The 24,195-nt window shown below is 40.9% G+C and overlaps 1 protein-coding gene across 1 annotated transcript in view; it reads left to right on the top strand.

Annotated features, from left to right (window-relative positions):
* The window catches only part of LOC107711157 (protein sidekick-2-like), a 155,615-nt gene that overhangs the window by 73,945 nt on the left and 57,475 nt on the right, over positions 1-24,195 (top strand). The window contains exons 2-6 of the mRNA XM_016516095.1: positions 13,352-13,511; positions 18,065-18,171; positions 19,604-19,638; positions 19,732-19,844; positions 20,941-21,074. Of these exons, the coding sequence (XP_016371581.1) occupies positions 13,352-13,511; positions 18,065-18,171; positions 19,604-19,638; positions 19,732-19,844; positions 20,941-21,074 (549 nt within the window). The remainder of the gene's footprint in view (positions 1-13,351; positions 13,512-18,064; positions 18,172-19,603; positions 19,639-19,731; positions 19,845-20,940; positions 21,075-24,195) is intronic.

Raw genomic sequence — 24,195 nt, 5'->3', positions numbered from 1 at the left:
TTTAGGGGGGCGTGGCAGAGTTTTAACTTTGATAAAGAATATCTCTTTGGCTTTGAGACTTTAGTCTTTGCAACTTCAGGGATCTTATCTATGCACAATCAGCTTGTAACACTCCAAAGAGAAAGGAAAACTTAAAATCGCATCATATGACCCCTTTAGAATAGAATAGCTTTTTAATTTGTCATAGTACAGCTGTAGAACGATATTTTTTAAGACTTTAAGACCTTCGTTCATCTTCGGAACACAAATTAAGATATTTTTTGACAAAACCCAAGAGCTTTCTGACCCTGCATAGACAGCAATGCAACTGACACATTTAAGGCCCAGAAAAGTAGTAAGGACATCATTAAAATAGACCATGTGGTCTGCAGCACCGACATGTAGCGCCGTTGCGCTCCGGGCATACCGAGTTCGAGTCCTGGCTCGTGGACCTTTACCGATCCCGTCCCCCCTCTCTCTTCCACTTCGCTTCCTGTCGACCTACTGTCCTATCTAAATAAAAGGCATAAAACGCCAAAAAAGAAATCTTTAAAAAAAATAGTCCATGTGACATCAATGTTTCAACCGTAAAATAGAAAACTGACACGGAAGAGAAGAAATTGTTGAATGAAGTCGTTATTTTTGTTTTCTTTGCGCACAAAAAGTATTCTCATAGCTTCATAAAATTAAGGTTGAACCACTGATGTCACATGGACTATTTTATCAATGATCTTACTACCTTTCTGGGTCTTGAACGTGGTAGTTCCATTGTTGTCTATGTAGGGTCAGAAAGTTCTCTGATTTCATCCAAAATATAATTTGTGTTCTGAAGATGAACGAAGGTCTTACGGGTTTAGAACGGCGTGAGGGTGAGTAATTCATGAGAGAATTTCATTTTTGGGTGAACTAAACCTTTAAGAAATTGAGATTTTTCTGTGACACCGGTCCATCCTATCAGTGATATAGACGGTCACCTTAGGCACTGCTGAGATGGTTCATAATAAATGAGTTGACAGCTGAAGGAAAATGCTAACTAGCAATTGTACAGTGGAAGTGAGAGGCACGCTGTGACAAAACTGTCAGTCCAACTTTAATCAATGAACTGAAGAAATCTAGTTTTGTTTTTTCACGCTGCTCTGCTCGTTGAATTTAAAATTGCATTGAATCTGTTGAACAACATTTATGCATGTTGTGTAGAGGGTGATTATTTTTAGCACTTTCTCTGGATACCAAAGAAACCACTAGTCACGTTGCAGTGGTTCTAGGGATGTTTTATTTTAAGACTATTTTTGCAGTGGTGGGGCCCATTTTAATGATCTCGCCTGAGGCCCCCACAGAGAGGTCAGATTATGGTCCTGCAAGGCTCCAGGGGCACCTGCCTATTTAAAGTCCAAAAAGTTGCTGTTACGAGAATGAGCCCATATATTGCTAACGAGACAACAGTATACTGTATACAGTAAGTTTAATTTCTTCATTTAATTTACATTGTGGCAGTCGTTGGTGGCACACTTTTAAATCTAGATTTCCAGGTGTTCAAGGGCCTCCTTATTTGTCATTTGTGAGAGAGGATTTGAATATGGGAGATTATTATCATTAACTCAACCTTCTGTGTCCTCACTAAAATTTTTAAATGATGTAATGAAGGGTATAAAGGGAAAAATGAAATGGTTGTGTTGTTAATTTTAATATTGTTATTTCCATCCCTCAGGGATAAAGCTGACGTTGTGTGAGAAGTAAAATTGCTGTCTCTATAATTCTCTCTCTCACTCACTTACTATTTATCTCCCTATTGCTTGCTCTCTCTTTCTCTTTCTTTGTCTCACTCTACCTTTCTCTCTGTCTTTTAAGAACTCCTGAATATAAGAGGATGTCAAAAATAGAGCTAACCTTGATTTTACTTTCACAACTTCAACCCTGCATTGAACCTCTCAGGCTGCAGTTTCCAATACTGTTGCATATAAATTGGATTTGTTAGTAGGAGGTTGCCAGTGTGACATCTGGGTAGGGTGGAAAGTATTGCCCCCCTACAGCAAGGTTTTTGATTCTTGCCTTTGCTGCAGGAAAATAGACAGACATTTCACAAAACTGGTGATTAAACATCACTACAAATGTTTTAGAGTTTAGTCTGAAAGATGGGAAGATATGTCAGTAGAGCCAACTGTTGCCCTACAGAAAAGTTATATGTTGTTCACCTCAAACAGAAGTTTTGTCCGTCAAAGTTTCCCAGCCCTTTCTGTACTAATGTATTTAGTTTGGTTAATTTGATTTTGCTTTAAGCCAGTGGTTCTCGTTTGGTTGGTTCACTGGTCTGTTCAATGAAAAACAATGCTAAATGCTAATAATACATTCTAATCATTTAGCAAAATAAATATGCTTATTAGTTTAAAACAGCAGTCCCATATCAGTTTTGACAACATCATATTCACCTCTCCATGCTAACTTGATTAATGACAATATTTAAGCTAGCGTTTATGCCATTTGTTTGTTCTATGCTGGTAAATCACACTGCTTTACATGCTTTTGTTTATGCATGCACAAAATTTTCAGTTTGCATAGTTTTACATATTGTTAAACCTATTCAATTAATGGGTATTTTAATAAATTTGAGTGTTTGATTTATTGACATTGTCTGCGTTAAACCACTAGAATAAAGCAGAATCAGTGCCTGAATGTAAAATCTGGTTCCAGTAAGCTGATTTAAAGGAATGCTGTAGTTCACCCAAATCTTTAAATGCAAAGTCGTAAAGATTTTGTTGTTCAGAACACAGAACAATATTTGAACAATGATGGTGATCATTGACTTCCATTGTATGGACAAAAAAAAAGTAAATTATCTCTAAGGTACCTAAAGAATTTTAGCTCTCTCAGGTTACGTTACATTTTTTTTCAAATCCTGTCCAAAGAATAATTCCACACATAAAACTCAGCAGATTCCATTTTGGCCTGATGCTAGTGTGAACTCAATCAGGAAAACTGTGTGGGTTTCTCGTTCCTCCTGGATGGCATTAATGTGACATACATTCATTTGTCATTAAGTCATTAAGCCCAGCAGCTGTCCACAAATTCTTCACCCTTATGCGTGACAGACAACAAAAGTACTCACTCATTTAAATAAATCTGTTAATGTGCCCATTACCACATATTTCACTTGGCCAGACCATAACCTGTGCTGTGGAAATCTATCCCTGTGACCAGGGCACATGAATTTAAACCACATTCGTCTGCAGTTCTTACAGAAAAATGCTGATCCCAAGCAGCCTGCACCACAGTTCTTGCCCTCTCCCGTGTTTGTATAACCAGATGCTTATTTAGTCTATTTTTAAAGGTGTGGTCAGTCTTACTTAAACTCCAGAATTCCAGGAAGTTTCCATTTTGGCCTGATGCTAGTGTGAACTCAATCAGGAAAACTGTGTGGGTTTCTCGTTCCTCCTGGATGGCATTAATGTGACATACATTCATTTGTCATTAAGTCATTAAGCCCAGCAGCTGTCCACAAATTCTTCACCCTTATGCGTGACAGACAACAAAAGTACTCACTCATTTAAATAAATCTGTTAATGTGCCCATTACCACATATTTCACTTGGCCAGACCATAACCTGTGCTGTGGAAATCTATCCCTGTGACCAGGGCACATGAATTTAAACCACATTCGTCTGCAGTTCTTACAGAAAAATGCTGATCCCAAGCAGCCTGCACCACAGTTCTTGCCCTCTCCCGTGTTTGTATAACCAGATGCTTATTTAGTCTATTTTTAAAGGTGTGGTCAGTCTTACTCAAACTCCAGAATTCCAGGAAGTTTATCTATATGGGTGCCATGTTAACCACAAGCACGGAGCAGATTCCACACGCTGCTGCTTTATGCTGACTACAGAGGTTAATTGCACCCACCCTCACATGCAAGACCATTGCCGGCCACTATTATGTCCCAGCAAACACAATAATTAGTGAAAAATTTGAAAATAACTCCTCTCTGCTTTTGTTTCTGCGCAGTGCCTCTCAGCTACTGATGCACAATATCTGGGTAATTGAGAAGCGAGATGAGATTCAGCGAGGAGACATGTAAGATGTGTGAGAACAATGTCATTAGCATAATGTCTGAGTGTTCGGATCTGTATCTGTGCTCTGCTCTACAATCCAGCATGATCGGCGCGTACATCTGTGCCCAAATGCCCACCACTTCTAGACGGAGCTGGCTGTGGTAGTCTAAACACAGCTACAGGGTTCCGGCTGGAATAGAACTCTCGGAATGATGGAGGTCATGGGTCAGCGATGAGGTGTTTAGGGATGTAGAGTGCTTACTCTCAGTGAATGGGGACTGCAGCTGGAAGTGGGGTCATTGAGTGTCACAGGGGAGGTATAATTACACCATCTCTGAGAACACCAACAGCCCTATTAAGAAGAATGATGGGGGAAAATGGTGGTCAAAAAGGTCTGTAGGAAGTGTGTGCATGTGTGTAATGGAGTGCCATTACACACCGTAGACTCAGTAGACTCATCTGCAGGCTGAGATGAGAAACTGCTGTTTGTCTGCTCAAATTGTCGTGTATGTTCTCAAACATAAAAGTTCTTGTTTGGTCACCTCATTTCAACTCCCCATGAGTCTTGCTTGTTCCAGTCACAAGGTAGTTTATTTTTCTACTTTTGTTACCAGCTTGTGCTCCCAGCTGTACGGCCATTGTGCAGTTTTTAGCCTCGATATTGTTTTGTCCTCTGTGAGAACACATTCTATCTCTCTTTTCTGAAAACCCAGAGTGTTGATGCTTCTCTTTTTCAAGTCACACTGATGTAAAATATGGCTGGCATATCCTTGATGGTGCAGAGCTGCATCAATGTCCCTCCCATACGAAATGCATGTGACTGATGTTCCTAATGCGAACCGTGTTGTGCACCCTCATAACAAATAAATAAACCAGTGTCCAAGCCGAGCCCTGTCTGTTTTGGCACGCGGACCGTTGTAAATGTAATGAAGGCGGATGGTAATTCTTCTCTCTGTCAAAGTCATGCAGCCATTAGCATTTACATCCAGCCCTGCCATTCACACAGTCACCTCCCGGCGCTCTAGCCAGCACACGCGCAACGATAAGAATCACAATCAGCGGCCTTTCCGCACACATATATTACAATGCCAGCCTCCAGATACAATGCAGAGCTCCTGACTATTAACAAGTGTGCTATCTCTCCAACACAGGGGTTTCAGGTGTAGGGGAGGGGTTGGAAGAAAGTGGGAGGAATCCGACAGCTTGTTCTGTGCTGTTGGAGTGTCAGTATCTCTAAGGCCCAGTGAAATGACTGCTCAAACAGATGGGGCCTAGGCCTTCCTTTCCATTTGAAATGATTGCCTCGGATGCCATTTAGTCGCGAATAATGCAATGTGTGATTTCCTGTAGGGGAGCCTAAATGTGCGCATCAGCCTGTAATTAAACTGCATGTTTGTCGTTTTTTTGTTTGTTTGTTTGTTTGTTTTTTTGACTCGTTCTTTTGTGAACCCGGCATTAAGTGAGCGAGGTTTTGGACAGTGCCATGTCATACGTCCAGGTGCTCTACCATAATGGAGCCAGTGAAATAATAATGTGTGGATGGAATGCTTTCCCACCACCCCATCAACTAATTAGGATCTAATTATCCAGGCAAGTGTAAACAATCGCAGCAGATGGCAGAATGCGCAGAATTAACTCTAATGACCCGGGGCTCAGTGGAATTCTCATTTCGATGCCTTTGTTTGTTATTTTCCTCCATTATTCTTTGCCCTACTTTCTAATTACAGTTCGTAGCTGCCTCTTCGTGCCATGTCAGAGTGCTTTCCTGCCTCCTATCTTTCTTCTTTACACTTCGATGAGGTGTTTGCATGCCTTCAGCTTACATGATGTAATTTATCTTCACAGTAAGATCAAGTGAATTTGTAGCTTGCGCTCTCATTTACCGGTTTTGTTTGCCACCTACCTACTTGCATTAAATTAGACTTGAAGACAAGCCCTAAGATGTAGTTCTCTATAAGTAGGCACATAATTACAGCACACACGCCATTAAAACTTCAGTGCTCCCTCTGCTTCGCTCTAAAACTCACTACTCAAGTCCATCAAAACAGTATCTGACTTCACAGAGTCCACTGGATGAAGAGAGAAACATGCAGTCAGGGCAACTGATTGGGATTCTCAGGGGCATTGACAGAGGGGTGAAAAATAGATGTGGATGAAGTATGAGGGTGCACTGCATCTCATTAATTGATGGTTGGTGTGCACAGTTGCTTCTCCGTGTTGTGTCAAGCGCTCTGGTGCCTAATTAATCTCATGGATATCAGAGACACGTCCCAGGGCGCATGCATCCCTTGGTGTTGAGTCAGTGTGAGATTGAGAACCAGAGAAGGAGAAAGGCAGATGAAACAGGAGGGAGGGAGAGTAGAGAGAGGTGGGGAAAAGATGCAAACAGAAGTGAGTAGAAAGAGTAGTTATAGAGGGAAATGCAAGGAGACAGCATATGCACAGCGCCAGAGACTGTGACGAAGTGGCAGAGAAAGAAGAAGTGACAAAAGGTAAGAAAATAGATAGGTGTTGAAAGAAAGAGAGGACAGGGTAAGAATGTGCGCTGGCATTGTGTCGATGCTGCCTTCAGGAGGCTGTGCTCGGATAATTCAATCTGCCGACCATTGACTGCCCCCCATTCTGTCTTCACTCCTAATTAAATCTCTATTTGATAGCTCAATGCCGCCTCTAATTGTGTTTGAGTTACGTCACTGGCTGCCCACAGCCCCCTGGATCAAAATCGCAATGCCGTGCTACATTACACCTCAATTAATCGCATCAATTACACATCCATTAACCCGTGGCAACCTACTCATACTGCAGCCATAGACAGATGTGCGGAGAAAACCTGGGGAGCTAATGAAATTCAGTGCTATGAGAGACTGCAAATTACCCCACCGATTGAATTGCAACAGAAGTCAAACAAAGTAATTCCGAGTTCCTTTATTATTCTACGCCTCATTCAACAGACCTGTGGTGCTTTTCAAAGAAAGACAACAACAGTAAAATAAAAGCTTTTTCTCTCTTTCTTGGTGCAATCGCAATCTGCCTAAACAAAAGAACCCTTGGCAGTGCTGAAGCGCCCACCCTTGTGCCTCACAAATGTACGAAGTAACGCGGATCGGAACGCCGAATGTGACGGTGACGATAGTGCCGCGGCAAACAAAGTAATTCCGAGTTCCTTTATTATTCTACGCCTCATTCAACAGACCTGTGGTGCTTTTCAAAGAAAGACAACAACAGTAAAATAAAAGCTTTTTCTCTCTTTCTTGGTGCAATCGCAATCTGCCTAAACAAAAGAACCCTTGGCAGTGCTGAAGCGCCAACCCTTGTGCCTCACAAATGTACGAAGTAACGCGGATCGGAACGCCGAATGTTACGGTGACGATAGTGCCGCGGCCACGCTGCTGTTGCATCTGTTTGTCTTAATGCGGCAACATGCTTGTTTGGCCTGAAGGGTAATGGGGCTCTTCACCTTGCTGCCAGGGTGGAGGGCACTTTGCACGCTTGGAGAGTTGATGAAGTGTAAATCGGCAGGGTGCCGGTTGTCACCGTGACAACCGCCGCTGAAAGAGAGTGACAGATCAGGCTGACCTTCAGCAGGGACCAGGAGCGCAGAGCAGGATTGTTCCTGTGCCAGTCTCGTACACTCACCTGGTCCAGCAGACAGACAAACATATACACTGACTTCTCCAGTATTGCACCTGAAGGCTAGGGGCACGGCCACTACAGGCACTACAAGAAGTGCTGTGCTCTTTTTGGCAAGACAAATCAGAGGTGACCATTACCCCAAGGTTCTACAATGATTCAGGAAAGGGCACCGCTTAAAAAACACCTTTAAGCCAGAGGTTGCCTAGAACTTGCGTCCACTTATTCTAAGCCTTTGTGATGAGAAAAGCAGGATTGGCTAACGTGCTTATGCACAGGTGCCAGAGGATTACGCAGAAGGGGACATGGCCCCTATCGTGTTGGAATAAGGGAGGGAATGAAAGAACAAGTGTTCAGTCCAAGCCCCAAGAGTATGATCGCGTGCCAGCATGGTGCAGTGAAAGCTCTGAGGGAAATGCTTTATGGATCCTGGCTGGTGCCGGTGGCCATTGTCTCAGAGCTATTAAAATTCTGTGTGTGCGCAGCCTGAGTGGAGCGTTGCCATTCGAGGTTGGCTGTCAGGTTAGTGGAAGTGCTTCTTTGTCGTTTCTAAGGTGGCCAGTGGTGGCAAGGTGGATAAGGGCACAGCAGAATGGTGGTCTCGGCCCGACCAAGCATGAAGAGCACATTAACCGCTCCCTGACTCCGACCAGCTCAGCTTGCCCGTCGCAGGGCTCCTCCACCGCAGAGGAACCTCCCCTAGGTTCTCCATCTGGACCAACAATCCACGCCACCCAACACCCCCACACAAAAACGTACAGTGTGTGGAAGGAACCTCAATATAGCGCACTTCATTCACCTAATGCGCATTGACATGCTTCTTATCTCTTGCCGCCCCCCCATGAAGATCAACACAAAAAGGCACCTTCCTTTAGTTTGATATTTTTCTTCCACTTCCGAAACCACAGGGATTCTGATGAGAAATGGCACCTGCGTTATGGCTCATTAAGGCTGAGTTTAGCATCATCCTGACCTGGGGTTTCTTTCTCTCTGTGGGCACGCTCTCCTGCGGACCTAGCCCGCCCACTCAGAGCAGGATTTTAGAGAGTGAGAAACAGAGCTGCTTAACCCTGCCTGAGCCCCAGCAGATCAAAGCCTGGCGCTCAAACAGTGAAGAAGCCACAGGCACTGACTGACATTCTCATTACAATATGGAGATCGCTCTGAGCACCAAGAAGCTTCCTGTGTGAGGACAATGTCAGACCTCTGCAAACTAGTCTGTGCTCTGCCTCCATTTCATGCTAACATAACCTTTCGTCTGACATAATAGGAACCCATGGGAGTGAAATTTTCACCGCATTGTGTACTCGGCCACAAAGACCCTGTTCTTTTTTTTAGCCTAAAACAACACAGCTGCTCCAACCCTTGAGAACTCTTGACCACAAACATTAACGGTTTAGACAAACAGCATACCTTTCTTCAGAAACTGTTTAAAATCTAAGGTCTTGGTTCTGCCTCACTCAGAGGAAAATTGTGGAGAGGTTTGTCTTTCATAGGGGACATTATGGAGTTCTCAATTTTGTTTAAAATACCTCTCAGTGTTTCTCCTAAAATTCCTTAGGGAAAAAAAACACACTTACACACATGGGGCAATTGGTAACCTACAGAAAGACTTAAGAGCAGGGGTATTAGCCACCATTAGCCACCAATAATGTAGTCCTTACCCCAGGCTGTTTAGGAAATAATCGTTTAAAGTTTCAGCCACCTAAGAAAACAAAATGGCAGCCAAATGCTTTGACAGAGGACTAAACAAGCTAAATGAGTTGTAATCCAGTATTGTTAGCGTCCATTTACCTGCTTTTCAGCAAGGACTATTTATGTATATAAGTATATGCACCCACTCCCACACACACCTTCTTTGTAAATCAGTCCTATGCCTGTGGTATAGAGTACAGTATACAGTATCTATAAAGACAGTATGGTATAGATTTATACAATTAATGCACATATTATAGATGATTGCGTTAATTTAGTAGATTAAATGAAGAGTTTGTTGAGAAATATTTAAATTGTCTATATTATATTGCGTTTATATTGAAATCTTTAAATTTTGATTGCAGATTTTGGTACCTTGACAACTATGGGCACACTATAAGACATTCTTGAGTGGTATTTTTTTTCTCAGGAATAAATCTTAAATAAAACTCTCAATTTTCTCTTCATTTAATTTGATTTTTGTCTAGGAGAAGCGATTGAGATATCAAAGAAAGTCTCACTCATGATTTTTCTTTCCTGCGGGCAGTCTAGATGAGACTTCACAAGATGGCACAAACAATCGAACAGCCAAACCACGCACACACATTTGCACACATATGCGCAACCGTCCATCATATCGTCGTAGGGGGGATGCTGCTTTCAGCCAGTCGATGTGGAGCCTAATTTTGCACCTGAGGTCTCTAATGGTGATATGTTTATAGTGTGGCATTGCTAAGTGGATCTGCCTCTCCACTGGCTGTGCTGAATGGCAGTGCATTTACTGGAGGATAAAATGACTGTGGTGGCATGGTTGGCGAGCGCTGTGCACTCAGGGTGGGGGATAGTGAGGACTGGGTGGGGGGTGGATTTGAAATGCCTGGCAGTCTATGTCTGCTCACAGAGGAATTGTTTTTAAGAGCCTGTTACCCAATGGCAATGATTTGGAGGGTTGTACCAGGCTTGATTAGGCCGATAACAGTTTCAGTCCTTTAGACAAAAAGAATTACCCATTCTTCATGCAAGGGAGCATGTGGATGAATGATTGTTTTTATAGGTACTTATACATATGTGCATGACCATATGTCGAAAATATAGCGAAATATAGCGAAAATAAAAAAAATGGGAATATGAGAATAAATATGTTTTGGCCCTCCTTGTCTACAGGCCCCAAACAGCATTTTAAGTTGCCACACTCTGAAAGTTGTTAATATGTATTATATACTTGTGCATATTTTTTGTTTGTTTGTGTGAGACCTCAGTCCAAACTGAGATCTGTTTTTGCTTGGTGTTGCCCCCTAAAGGAGAGACTCCGTAACATGCCTCTCGGTGCACCTCGCAGCACAGAGAAATTAGCACAATGTTTAACAACCCTGCAACAGAGCTCCAGGGCTTGCTAGCTTATTGCCTCAATTAATACCAGATTTAATTGGCTTTCCACAAACACAATGACAATCAGGTCCATGTCACCTACAGAGAACGACTCGGTTGCGATCGATAGGTCCCATCATCTGCTCCTCGTGAGGGAAATGAAAACACTTTGTCTTCTGGCTGAAGGCACCCGCATGCAGAGCTTTGTGTTTGTCTGTGAGTCTGTGTAATCCGGCTGTTTTAGAAAGACTGAAGATGAATGGATTCCCCGGCACACTATAGCTCATTCTGTCAGGCTTGCAGGCTGAGCGACTGCATCTTAAAGTTATCTTCAAAACCTTCCCTCACTTAGCCCGTCAGGCCCCTGAAATTCTCACCTCACCTTCCCTTTATCAAGACTTCAGACGTCTCCAGAGCGTCTCAGCGTCACAACAGACAAATCGTTTCTTAAATTGTCTTTTATATTTTAAAAGGCCAAATTCAGTTTGTCAAATCATGTTTAGCTTTTCATTCTTAATGGCTTCTTTTGCCCCTGTTTCTGTCTCTGTCACTCTCAGCATGATGTGATTCAGCAGTGAGACATGTTTCATCTTTCTTTGTTGGTAGTAAACAACAACTCTTTCAAACAATCAGCCTGTTGAACATGGGGCCAGATGGGTAGTGCACAAGCTCCGACGTGTTGCCACTATATATATCAAAATGCCAAAAATAAAACTTTAAAGAAGGAAACAGTCACAGCTCCAACAGTAACTGTAACCTTCCTTAGATCTATTTCCTCTCATCCCCTGCGGTCATCGGCCGAGTGATGCCAGTGGTGCCGTCACGGTGAAGTCACTGTCTAAAACCTTCACACTCTGTGGTGAAATGTATTTCCGACCGTCACCCAAACAACAGAATCCATTGGATTCTTCAAAATGAGTGAGTGAGTGAGTGAGTGACGTGACATGTGGCCAAGTATGGTTACCCATACTAGGAATTAATGTTCTGCATTTAACCCATCCTAAGTGAACACACACACACACACCGTGAACACACACTCGGAGCAGTGGGCAGCCATTTATGCTGCGGCGCCCAGGGAGAGGTTGGGGGTTCGGTGCCTTGCTCAAGGGCACCTCAGTTGTGGTATTGAAGGTGGAAGAGAGCGCTGTACATTCACTCCCCCCACCTACAGTTCCTGCCGGACCTGAGACTCGAACTCACAACCTTTGGGTTACGAGTCCGACAGGTTGCGAGTTCGAGTCTCAGGTCCGGCAGGAACTGTAGGTGGGGGGAGTGAATGTACAGCGCTCTCTTCCACCACCAGCGCTCTCTTCCATAAAAGAATAAATGTGGTTGAAGACACACCTTTAATGGACTAACCATAGCAACTTTAATCGTAGAAACCAAGTCAGATACAGAAAGTTTCAAAAATCAAACAAAGCAAATATAAGTCAAACTGGGTAATGGTGAGATGTAGACGAAAAGACTTGTGAGAGAAGAGGTGGCATTATGATTGACTGATTACTCTGCCAATGTGATAATGCCCACCTGTCTTTTTCACAACCGGTCTGTAAATAAGCCTGAATGGGTCTAACAGGTGGCAATGGATGGACTAATTACAAAGTAAACAAGTCACTCATTTGGACGTCACCACATGAATTGAAATTAACTTGAAATGTCTTTACCCAAGATCTGTTGATTACTGGTTCAAAAAGAATAAAAAAAAAAAAGTAAAAAAATAAAATAAACTGTGAATAATATTAGATAAACAACATTTAGTACTAACAAATCATTTATATACACATTTTGCTGGTTACTATATTAGTGTATTTTTCAAGCAATATTAAAATGTGACTTTTGTACTTTAATATGCTATAAACACACAAACGTTTTATGTAAATGTAAAGTCCTAAATGTAAATCATTGGTTCTCAATCTTTTTGACTCTAAGGCCCCCATTCAAGACAATATTTGAATGCTGTCCTATTGAAGAGGTATCAGTGGGACTATAATAAAATTAATTTTTATAAAAATTAATAAATAAATATGTTGTTTGTATGGCAAATGTCAGTTTAATGTATTTATTGATTTGCATGTTTTTAAGCATTTTAATTAAGATTATGTTAATGTAACTACATTTATTTTTAAGACTTATTTCGGGCCCACCTGGAAGTTGGCTTAGGCCCTCAAGTGGGCCCCGGACCTCTGGTAGAGAACCAATGGTGTAAAATAAATAGACTTTTATTATACTTTTCTCCCTTGGAGGGAATATCTGCTCATTTTCATGTACAGAAGACATTTACAGAAGACCATCAAATGCCAGCTCTACAGTAACTAGCATTGTTCTCCACTATTTTTTACTTCCACTTCTGCTCAAGTGCTACACTATTCCAGTGAAGCTGACTGCTGACTATATGTATTGTTTTCTTCCTTGGATTAATCTGCTTGTATTATTCTGGTTTGTAAGTCACTTTGGATAAAAGCGTCTGGTAAAATGAATACACGTAAATGTAACCTCAGCCCTAAGCTTTACTCTAAATCTCACACTTATATCGGATTGGTTGACAGAAATGTTGTCTTTGGACTAACAAGTATGCTGATCCATGAACATGTCCTACTTGAGTGAAACATGCTAAGCCTCTTTCTTTCTCTCTCCCTCCAGATGATGTCCCACCCTACTTCAAAATGGAGCCGGTGGCAACCCAAATCCACCTGGAAGGGAACCGGTTGGTTCTCACCTGCATGGCTGAGGGCAGCTGGCCTCTGGAGTTTAAATGGCTTTACAATGGTACAGAGTTGACACGTTTCTCCCTGGAGTACAGGTAACACTTCCCATCTTCCCACTGCTGTATGAGTGTTTCTGCAACTATTTTACTCATAATCATTTCTAGGGGTACCAATAATTGTGTCCAACGTGTATTTGAGAAAAACAATTATTTCATAATGAGATTTCCCCCCATTTTCAATTGTTTTAGTTCAATGAAAGGTTAGATATTTGTGAATTTTTTTAAATAAAAGATCAAATTGATTAACAATGCAGATTTATTTTCACAGCCTTCTTTGATCATATTTACCAAGTGTGCCAATAGTTCTGATCACGACTGTATTGAACATGCACTTTCGCACAGGTAATTTCATTTGTGCACTAGTTTTTTTTCTTTGAAAGTCATGAACATTCAAAGCACAATGTCACATCTCAAATGATGTATTGCATTTAATAACATTTTGCATTTTGTGGTAGAAATAGGGATGGTGATGGAAATGACATTTTAATTTTGACATTTACACAAGAGTATTTTTCCATTTTATTCAAAAAATTACATTTTAAGGATAAATCTGAGAACCCTTTTGTGTGGCTTATGTTTCCTAAATACACAATATAACAATATAAATATTATAATTTTTTTTCATAATTTGAAAAAAATTACAGCTTTTCTGCAAAATTACAGCTATGATGAACAATAAAAATACTTTGTTCATAGTGAATTTTCATATTTGAAGATTGAACGGTCTGGGAGAAGAATAAAACAATCAAATCGATTCATTTCATCTATTCATAAAAGGCATTTCAAAAGCAGAAAATAAAATAATAAAGGCCTGGTAAAAAGTTTCCAAAACCATTTTAATATGACGGATATTTAATTTGAATAAAAATCAACCCCTGGGTCACAAAGATGTCTGTAGTTGAAGAAACACGCATTTATCACTCAGACAGCTTAATTATTATCACAAATAGAACATTAACCACAGTTTCAATTGCAACAAATTTCATTCAGTTTTTCTGGTATTTATTTAAATTATGTCTTCTTTCTTTTTAGTGAGTCAGGAGCGTTTGTGGATTATAATCCTCTTGAGTTGTAGCGCCTCATTCCCTGCGCAGCCATGAAATCACACTCATATTGCCTCTCAGATTTTCATATTTGAAGATTGAACGGTCTGGGAGAAGAATAAAACAATCAAATCGATTCATTTCATCTATTCATAAAAGGCATTTCAAAAGCAGAAAATAAAATAATAAAGGCCTGGTAAAAAGTTTCCAAAACCATTTTAATATGACGGATATTTAATTTGAATAAAAATCAACCCCTGGGTCACGAAAGTGCATGTAGTTGAAGAAACACTCATTTATCGCTCAGACAGCTTAATCATTATCACAAATAGAACATTAACCACAGTTTCAATTGCAACAAATTTCATTCAGTTTTTCTGGTATTTATTTAAATTATGTCTTCTTTCTTTTTAGTGAGTCAGGAGCGTTTGTGGATTGTAATCCTCTTGAGTTGTAGCGCCTCATTCCCTCTGCAGCCATGAAATCACACTCATATTGCCTCTCAGCTCACATTAAATGAGAATGAGATGTATTTCCTGAGCGATCCCTGTCGTCCGTGTTTTGTTTTATGTATTCTGCATAAATGTTGTATCCCTGGTGAAGGCAGGGCAGAATTATCCATCAAGAAAGAGCAGGTAGCCGAGTACCTTGTGAATTATTTTCAATAGCTTCAAGAGCTATGTAATATTTATATTTGAAAAGGCAAAGTGTTTTTCCCCCTCTCTCTCTGGTCGCAGTGAGGTGGCTTGGCTGTATTATTTTCCTGCACTCTTTGTACCTGCTGACCACAGGACTCCAGATGGACTCTTTCATATTTGCCTTTGCATTTTAAGACGTCCTAATAGCTAAAAGTCCAAGCTTCCCGCAGTGCTTACTCTAAGTAGGGGTCGAGTCAGACGTTTTCTGGCCTCTTTCAGAGGTTCCTGCTCGCTACGGCTTTTCTGCCTGTCAGTCAAGACAATAGCAGCGCTTCTGACGCAGTCCACAGAGCATCTCCAAAAGATCCCTGGTGACTGAAACTTCCCTGCAGTCTCCTACGTCTCAGACACTGATGTGTGTGTGTGTGTGTGTGTGTGTGTGTTTGCATAGTTTTCTCTTTGAGCAAGTGGAGACTTGCTCTCTTCTTTGTATTCCTCACGTCCACCGATCAAAGAAAAAGCTTGAATCCTCTTCAGCAGGTCGTACTAAACCTGTGACTGGTAATGCAGGAAAACTAAAGTATCGGAAAAAGAGCTGGTGGTGTAAAAAGGAGGCAGAATTGACTGGTTGAGTAAAAGCGCCACTGCCCATATGCTCAGCTCTCTCTTTATCACTCCATTTAACTAATAGGTCTTGCCACAGGCTCGTGACTGAAGCAGTGTGCGTAGGTGTAAAAACACACTTGTGTACTTCATGTTGTCATGATGGCGGCCTAGTTTTAGTTTTTATTTCAATAGCATACATGACTACGATCATAGACGTTCAAAGCACATGAATAACCCACATCCAAGACCCCTCATTTTGCATTGATGACTGTGCAGTCGCAGTCATCTTAATGGGATATTTCTGTCATCATTTACTCACCCTCATGTCATTCCAAACCTGTGTGACTTTTGTTCAAAATATCTTCTTTTGTATTTCAAAGGAGAAATAAAATCATACAGGTTTGGACTGGTATGACGTGGAGCAAAAGATGACAGGATATTCAATTTCGGTTGAATTATCCTATATATTATATACAGTGGAGATCAGAATTAACAATTTATGAGCATATAAATTGCTAATAGAACAATAGAACTGTTCTAGTGGCTATAACATGCTAATAGAACAGTGTTTCACAAAATAACCAAGGCACTTCAACAACAACAAAAAAAAACCTTTATTTTGTGGAAAACACACACTGTAAAAAACCCAACTTGAATTCAGTTTAAATTACTGGTTTTGTTGTGTTGGGTCAGCAAAAATCCATGAAAAAGTCAGTACAACTAAGTTTAATATGTTTATTCAGCTTAAACCAAGTTTTTTTTCCATAAACTTAAAAAGATGAGTTCTGTGAACAGCGCTTTGCAAGTTCATCGATGGGTATACTTGCCTGTTTAATTGCCTTTGTCTTAAAAATTGCTCTTTTAAATAAATGTTTTATTAATATTGTGTCAGTGTTTTCAGTTTTTGACTTGGACACTGATGTTGCAGTTTTCAGTTGTAACATATTTTTTCTTAGTACCAATTTCCAGTAGCATTTTTTTGTTCAGTCAACTTCAGGTATTTGAGTTCTACAGACAAAAAATGTTGAGTTGGCACAACTTAAAAAGGTTTGTTATAGAATCGTTGCACATCTCTAGAAAACTAACAATCTTGAGTTAACTCAACTAAACATTTTTTGTATGACTGACAGCTTCTTTTCAGTCAGTATAACTGCTTTTTTACAAAAGTTGAGTGAACAAGAAAAAGCTAGGGGAAATTAGTACTAAGATTTTTTTTGTTGTGCTGGCTTAACATTTTTTACAGTGCAGTGATGAAAATGAAAGAACAGCAAAGACTGCAGCACGAAGAAAGATTACAACTAAAATTTCTGAAGGTTACAGCTAGTGTTGTCACGGTACCAAAATTTCAGTATTCGGTACCAATACCAGTGAAAATCCACGGTTCTCGGTACCAATTTCGGTACCAAAGCAAAACACAAAAACATGCTAATTGAACAACATTTTTATTAATAACGTTTAAAAAAATTAAATGTACAATCTGTTTTAGGGTTTGCTGGTGTGTTTCAGGATCTTCCTCAGTCTGCAGCTGTAAAAGAAAAATATAATATACTTAAGTAAAGCAATGGGCTGAGTCTGACCAAATGCAACATAAGATCATTGACACCAGCTAAAATATAACTTTTCAGGAAATAACAAACCTCAGCTTTTATAATAAATTATAATAAATATGCATTTTAATGCATCATGCAAAACTAGATCAGGTTAATTTTCATTTAATTTCAAGGGGTCAGTTCACACTTGATATGAGGGGCCCCCAGAAGTTAATTCATACTGTACAAGAGGGCCGGGTTTCCCAGTGGTCAGCAAGCGGTCAGCTTGCATTGTATGCAGCTCTAGTGTTCAGTTTCCTTTAATGGTCTCAGGTCATCCAACCTGATGTTTTGTAGGCCCCTGTTAGCTAGAGGCCCAAGGGCACTGGCCCTATCCATAATCCAAGCCTGCCCACATCCACATAAATATTTCTCTCCTTTGTTCTATCTGAAGTGTTAATGGCCACTCCTGTGTTTTGTTGTGATCGCAGCACCAGGGCTGCCTGAGGACTCCTATCTATTGTTGATAAGGGTTCTTTCTTCAGCAGGTTACTCATGAACACCCTGAGCTGGCTGAGTGTTGCGGCCTGATCTGCACTCGAGTAGAAGCTAGGACTGTTTGATTAATTATAGACCAATAAATAGTTTTTTTTTTTTTTTTGATCAAAGGCCATTTGTTATAGCCAGTGCTTTGGGCTTGCTGCAAGCTTCCATGCTGTGAGTATGAAAAGTAGCAAACAATGGTTGATGGGATTCCGATTTTCTTTTACCAGGTATGTAATTCCGTCACTGGATCGCTCCCATGCAGGCTTCTACAGATGTATCGTCAGGAACAGGGTGGGAGCTCTGATGCAGAGGAGTTCACAAGTCCAGGTCGCCTGTAAGTGTCACATCATATCCTGACACAATACAAACAGAAAATCCTAAAACTTAAGTAAGTGCTTAAGTTAAAAACTTAAATTAACACATTAGCAAAATTTTGCTAACAGAGCAAATGAATTGTCTGTTGTCAATAGTGTAACAATACTTGAAGTACCGTGCACAGAAGTCACTTTTGAATCAAGCAGCTTTCTGTTGGTCAACGCAGTGAATCCATGTGACCAAATTGAACTAGTTGCGAAATCTGCATCAGGAAATACTTCCTTCATGTGAAATTCCCTATCATTCCTATTTTAATTATTGGATTTAGTCCAATAACGGTAAATGTGATCACATTCTCATAATGTTAGCAAACTAATAAAATGGAATGCTCCCTTAACGTTCAGTATTCTGTATATAACCAAGAAAAAAAAAACATAACACATTTAAGAATCTGGGCTGCGTTTCCCGATGATGTTGTCTCTTAGCTCGTTTCGGGAAACACGTATTAACGTAAAGGTACAACTTAAGGTACAACTTAAGGTATAACTTACGAACGACGTAGCGTTAAGAAGGTTTCGGGAAACGCAGCCTTGGACTCTTTGAAAGTTTAGAGAACATTCAGTAATTTATGACTCATTGTGACCTTTAGCAAAACGTTCTTAGAACATAAAGCCGGATGTACAGTATATGTGCTTAGTCCGCTGTCTATATACCGTAACACTATTTTCAGAATTTTCATTGTGATTGCATGGACAACAGTACATATGCGAGGGATCTAACCATTTGAAAAGAAAGTGGCATGTACGTGTCTATCTACACTCATGGTCAAAGGAGTAGGGGAGAGTGGGGTAAGATGAGCCACTTTTAACTTATGTGGTCCTCAAGATAAGGGAAAATGATACAGAAGTACAATCAAAGTATCTAAAGTAAATTCAAGATGTTTCCTATCATTTTAAATTAATTAAATTAAATTTAGGGTTCTAAAAATATGGCTTCTTATAAAAAAGTGTTCCTGTGGCTCAGTTTGCCCCAGGGTGGGGGTAAGTTGACCCGAGTCAATGAGTAAGATGAACCATCTGGTTGTAAACTGACCATCTGACTAAATCTGGTTCAAACCTTAAATTAAAAAAATTATTTACCTATTTTAAAAACTAATTTAATAATCAAATTTCCTTTTTCAAACAGTTTACAGTTGGCAAGATACAGGGGGTGGGTCAACTTACCCACTGGCTCATCTTACCCCACTCTCCCCTATACTTTAAAAGACTTGAGCACACTCAACTTTGTGCAAGACACAGAAGAAAAGAACACAGAATGAAGCCTTAAGTGTTAGTTGCCAAAAGAGTCATATCACAAGATTGGAACTTTGTGTTTCCTGTCACAATGTCCCTGTTCTTGTTTTGTCCTCTCACTTTCCCTGTTCTTCCTGATTTGTGCTCTCTGTTTCTCAGACATGGAAGGCTTTGTGGAGGGAGAACGGTCTCAGGTGGTGTCCCAGGGGGAGGCGGCGTTGATCTCCCCCCCACAAATCCACAGCTTTCCGCGGCCTGGGATCACATGGTTCAGAGACGGGTCTCAGGTGGTGTCCCAGGGGGAGGCGGCGTTGATCTCCCCCCCACAAATCCACAGCTTTCCGCGGCCCGGGATCACATGGTTCAGAGACGGGCGCAAGATCCCCCCCAGCAGCCGCATGTAATCTTCTCTTCATTTGTGGATCAGAGTCATCTTAATGGCCCCCGTTCTCACAGATAAACTATTATACCTTACAGAAGTAGAGTACAATGCTGTTGTATAATTACTCTGGAACTTCCAGAAACACGCCAGAGGTATTTACTGCAGAATCTCTCATTGATAAAGTCTGTTATAATAAGAACCCCTGTTGACTTTAGACGAAATGTGATTGAAGGCTAGAGAGGAAGCCGGCAACACGGGAGCCAATTAGACAAAGTGGACAAAAGGCCTTTATTGATGACCTTGGATGATTGACAGAGTTTACGCCTGAGTGCGCGCCGCCCCATGTGTGTGCGTATGTGTGCGCAGTCCATGTTAGAAAGGTCTTAGTAATCACCTGAGATCGATTTACCTCATCCGCCAGCAGGTGGCTCGACAAAAACAGCTGGCGTGTTTGATGATCTATAATTCATGCTGATCGTCCAGCATGTCACATCTGACGTGAGGGCTTTAGACACTTAGGATTGTGTTCCCCCTCCACAGCGCAAGGACTTTTTCAGCTGGAGTATGTGAGGAATCCCCAATGAGACGCTGAGCATTGAGGCAGGGGTTATATAAACATCTGAGGTTCCAGCGGCGCTGCTTCGAGCTTCATTTTGTCTCGCTTTCTGTGTCTGTTGAGCAGCAGTAATGGTCCTATATGATTGTGAGAGGGCCTGACAGCATACGATTTGTTTGCCGCTTGTTGCATTGATATTCCACGGCGCATTTGGTTTGGACTCTGTGAGAGCCCTCACTCTAATTATGCTGGAGTCGGTTTAATCTGGGCTGATCAGGCCTGTGCTGACAGATACACAGGCTCTAATCTCGCTGCACTCCAAGTGTCGACTCTCATTTAACCACACGCACTCATGCATGACCTGCATTTTAGCTCCAGCAATCCTAAAACACTTATCCACTTGAGTCTTCAATGCAAATAACATTACCATCCCAGCCTATTGGACGTAAACAGTTTTCCTCAGCGCTACTGTGTGTTTGAGTTGTTTACTGACGTGTTTGCCGCTTGCAAGTTGTGTTTTCTAGTTCTGTGACTACTGTTCTCTTTCCAACGTCGTAGAGCCCTCACTTTGGACAACACCCTTGTCATCCTGTCCGCCGTGGCCCCTGACGCGGGCCGGTACTACGCCCAGGCCGTCAACGACAAGAACGGAGAGAACAAGACCAGTCAGCCCATCATCCTGAATGTAGAAAGTGAGTTCTGAATAAAGAATCAACAGACGTTTTGTGATGTCCAGTCTTCAAAAGACTGTCTGCAACCTCCTATGGCAAAGATTCCCAAACGTATTTGTCAGCCGAACCCCTTACCTAAAATATTTACTTGTACCCCTTTAAATTTTAAATTGAAGTCAAAAATTTAACAACACCTTGGCATGTTCACAGTTCTATGATGTCATGGTCACATGACTTACAGGTAAAGAAATAAAATATTTACATATTTTTAATTGTTTTTAATTTAAAATCATTCATTTATGAATTGTTTATTAGCTTTTCATTTAGCTTTTTCCATCACCCTAGTTTAGGATACCCTGCCCTCGGGGGTCTATGGCAGCACTGCAGGTGGTCCATCAATTATTGTTTGATCTCAAACAAATATTTAAATACATTTTAAATAAAAATATAATATTTAGACAGACTTCTACAATATTCAAGTTCAGCTAAATGATTCATTATCCCTCTCACATTAAAATGCATTAAGTAAAATGAACATTATGTTACACACACACACACATATATATATATATATATATACTGTATATATACAGTGCTAATTACTTTCAATTTGTAGTCCATTACTGATTCCAAATAATAAAGCTAGTAATGTAATCCGCTACATTACACTTTTTGATTACTTTTAGATTACTGTTGACTTAACTCGTTAATCACATTGAATTTAATAAGCTAATCTTGTACCATAATGATATAACAATACAAAGAAAAAGAAAATATATTCCATTCGTTGTTATTAACAACATGAAGTGCATTAAACATTACATTACATCAAGGTTTCCCAGGCTGGGATTTGTGAAGGTACTGCAAGGGGTTTGTGAATTTAATGAAAAGCTAATGATTAATTAAATCATAGAACTAAAAAAATGATGCAATGTTGAAATCTTGACACATTGATACTTATTAAAATTTATTTATTTTTGTAAATCCAGTGGTCAAATGCTCAATTTTCTGTGTAATTATATCCACATGGCCTTTGTGTGAATGTCTACAAAACGTCTCAGGTTACTTATGTAACCATGGTTCCCTGAGTAGGGAACGAGACGCTGCGTCCTCTAGGGGTCGCTATGGGGAACGCCTCGTTTTGACCCGTGTCTGAAGCATACATTCCAAAACACCAACAACATGTTGGCCGACGACAGCCTATGACGTCACTACCAGTGCGACTATAGTATAAATAGGCACCGGGAGAACACGTCATTCACTTCTTCGTCTGAAGCTTGCGTCCGAAGCATGGCAGGAAACCTAGAGGACACAGTGTCTCGTTCCCTACTCAGGGAACCATGGTTACATAAGTAACCTGAGACGTTTCTCTTTTAAAATATGTGTTCTTTGTACTTCTCTCATCTTGGCATTAATTTTGTTCTCAGTAGGAATACAATCAAGTAAAGGTTAGCAAGTAGTGCATTAAACCAAAGACTGAAAAAAAATCATGAGTGATCTTTATATATTTATATAGATCTTTATTATATATGTACTATATTTAAGCGCATTAAACTTTTTGTCTCAGAGATTTGCAAGGAGTCTGGATCATTTTCCTAAAACTTTAAAACATCACAAGGAGTGAAATAGCACTGATGCTGCATATCAATGTCTTTTGTTGAGCAAAACGTTGCTGACAAGGTGAAAAATTGGTTGTCTGTAAAAAAAAAATGTCATGATGCCTTAAGTCAGAATGTTTTAGTAACAACTTCCACATTATTTTAAGTAAATTTTAATAGTTTTTTTTTTTTTTAGAATGTAAAACAGTGGACACTAGATAGAACAGAAACAATTTCAGGACATTACCCAGGTCAGGTTTGAACCGGGGTTCACATGAGCACAACAGATATGAGCAAGCGTGCAACCTGTTGTGCCACTGCTAAACAGTAATTTTGTCACAAAAATACTTAATCTACCTCTGATAGATTAAAACTTAATCTGAAAACACCTTTATCAATTAAAGTTCTGGGCTCCGTTCTTCGTACGTCGCTTATTACATCCGAGATGAAATGTCACATCCAAGATGATATCATCGTGCTAAGAGGATACATAGGTGGAGTGGTGCCCAAGGTGGAACCGGGGCTTTAACCAACACAAGAAAGGGCACGAAGCTGCCGCACGTAACCCTCACCATACAGGATTTTAGAAAGAACGCAAAGTACTAGCGTGCGAACTTACCACAGTGTGGATTTTAGAAAGTGTACAAAGACTTCACGTGTACACTTACCATAACATGGATTTTAAAGATACTGTCCTAAGGGGCTCTCATGACACTCTGAAAGAGCAGCCCATAGATGGAAATGGTACATCACCAGAACAAAATGTTCGAGAAGCCATCAGCTCGATCTATGGTAAAATGCTGGAATGGCTAGCAGTAAGTTACCTAGCTGAGGGAGCAACACACCCAGCTCTCAGTCGAGAGGGGGCTCGACCTACAGCATGTTCGTTAGAAATCAGAAGGGTAAGCGTACCGCAAGCTTAGCCAAAACTCAGCGCAGCAGGGAGGCAGAGGAAGGGCCTAGTTAGCCTGATGTTGCCGGTTCCAGGTGCTCTGGGAAAACAGAGAACTCAACTCTCACATGAGAGGAGAACTCCAAATTCAGAAAGGAGTAGCGTGCTCATAGGCAACCCTTTGATAAAGGGGAGCACTGCTAATCACTACATTGAGAACAGCCCACGGAGCGAGGAATCCAACTGCTCAGAAAGGGAGAGAATTCAAACGCTTGAAAGAAAGCACCATGCTCACAATAACCCTGAATGGTGAGGAGAGCGATGCCCTGTGATCTGGCCGCATGATCCAGGAAGCATGAAGCTGGAACCAGGGCTATCATACCGACTGGATACAACATCGCGAGTGAGGTAATCACTGCAAGTCGAGAACCAGGTTTCTGAATCCAGCAGGGGGGGTGCTCACCGAGGACCTACCCTAGGAAAGGACAGAAACACACAGGTCCGGGAAACCACTGCAAAGAAAGCTCGCAGATGGAATACACACAACCACCAGCGTATTAAATATATATTTTTATAAAAATGGATCGTACTCACCCACCATGGTTCCCGCGCAGGAGCCCCATTCAAGAAGCGACCCGAAGAAGCCTCTAGT

Source organism: Sinocyclocheilus rhinocerous, unplaced genomic scaffold (genome assembly GCF_001515625.1).
Source record: "Sinocyclocheilus rhinocerous isolate Xijiao unplaced genomic scaffold, SAMN03320098_v1.1 scaffold115, whole genome shotgun sequence".
Classification (NCBI taxonomy): domain Eukaryota; kingdom Metazoa; phylum Chordata; class Actinopteri; order Cypriniformes; family Cyprinidae; genus Sinocyclocheilus; species Sinocyclocheilus rhinocerous.
Note: the sequence above shows the minus strand (reverse complement) of the source record. Positions and strands in the feature narration are given on the sequence as shown.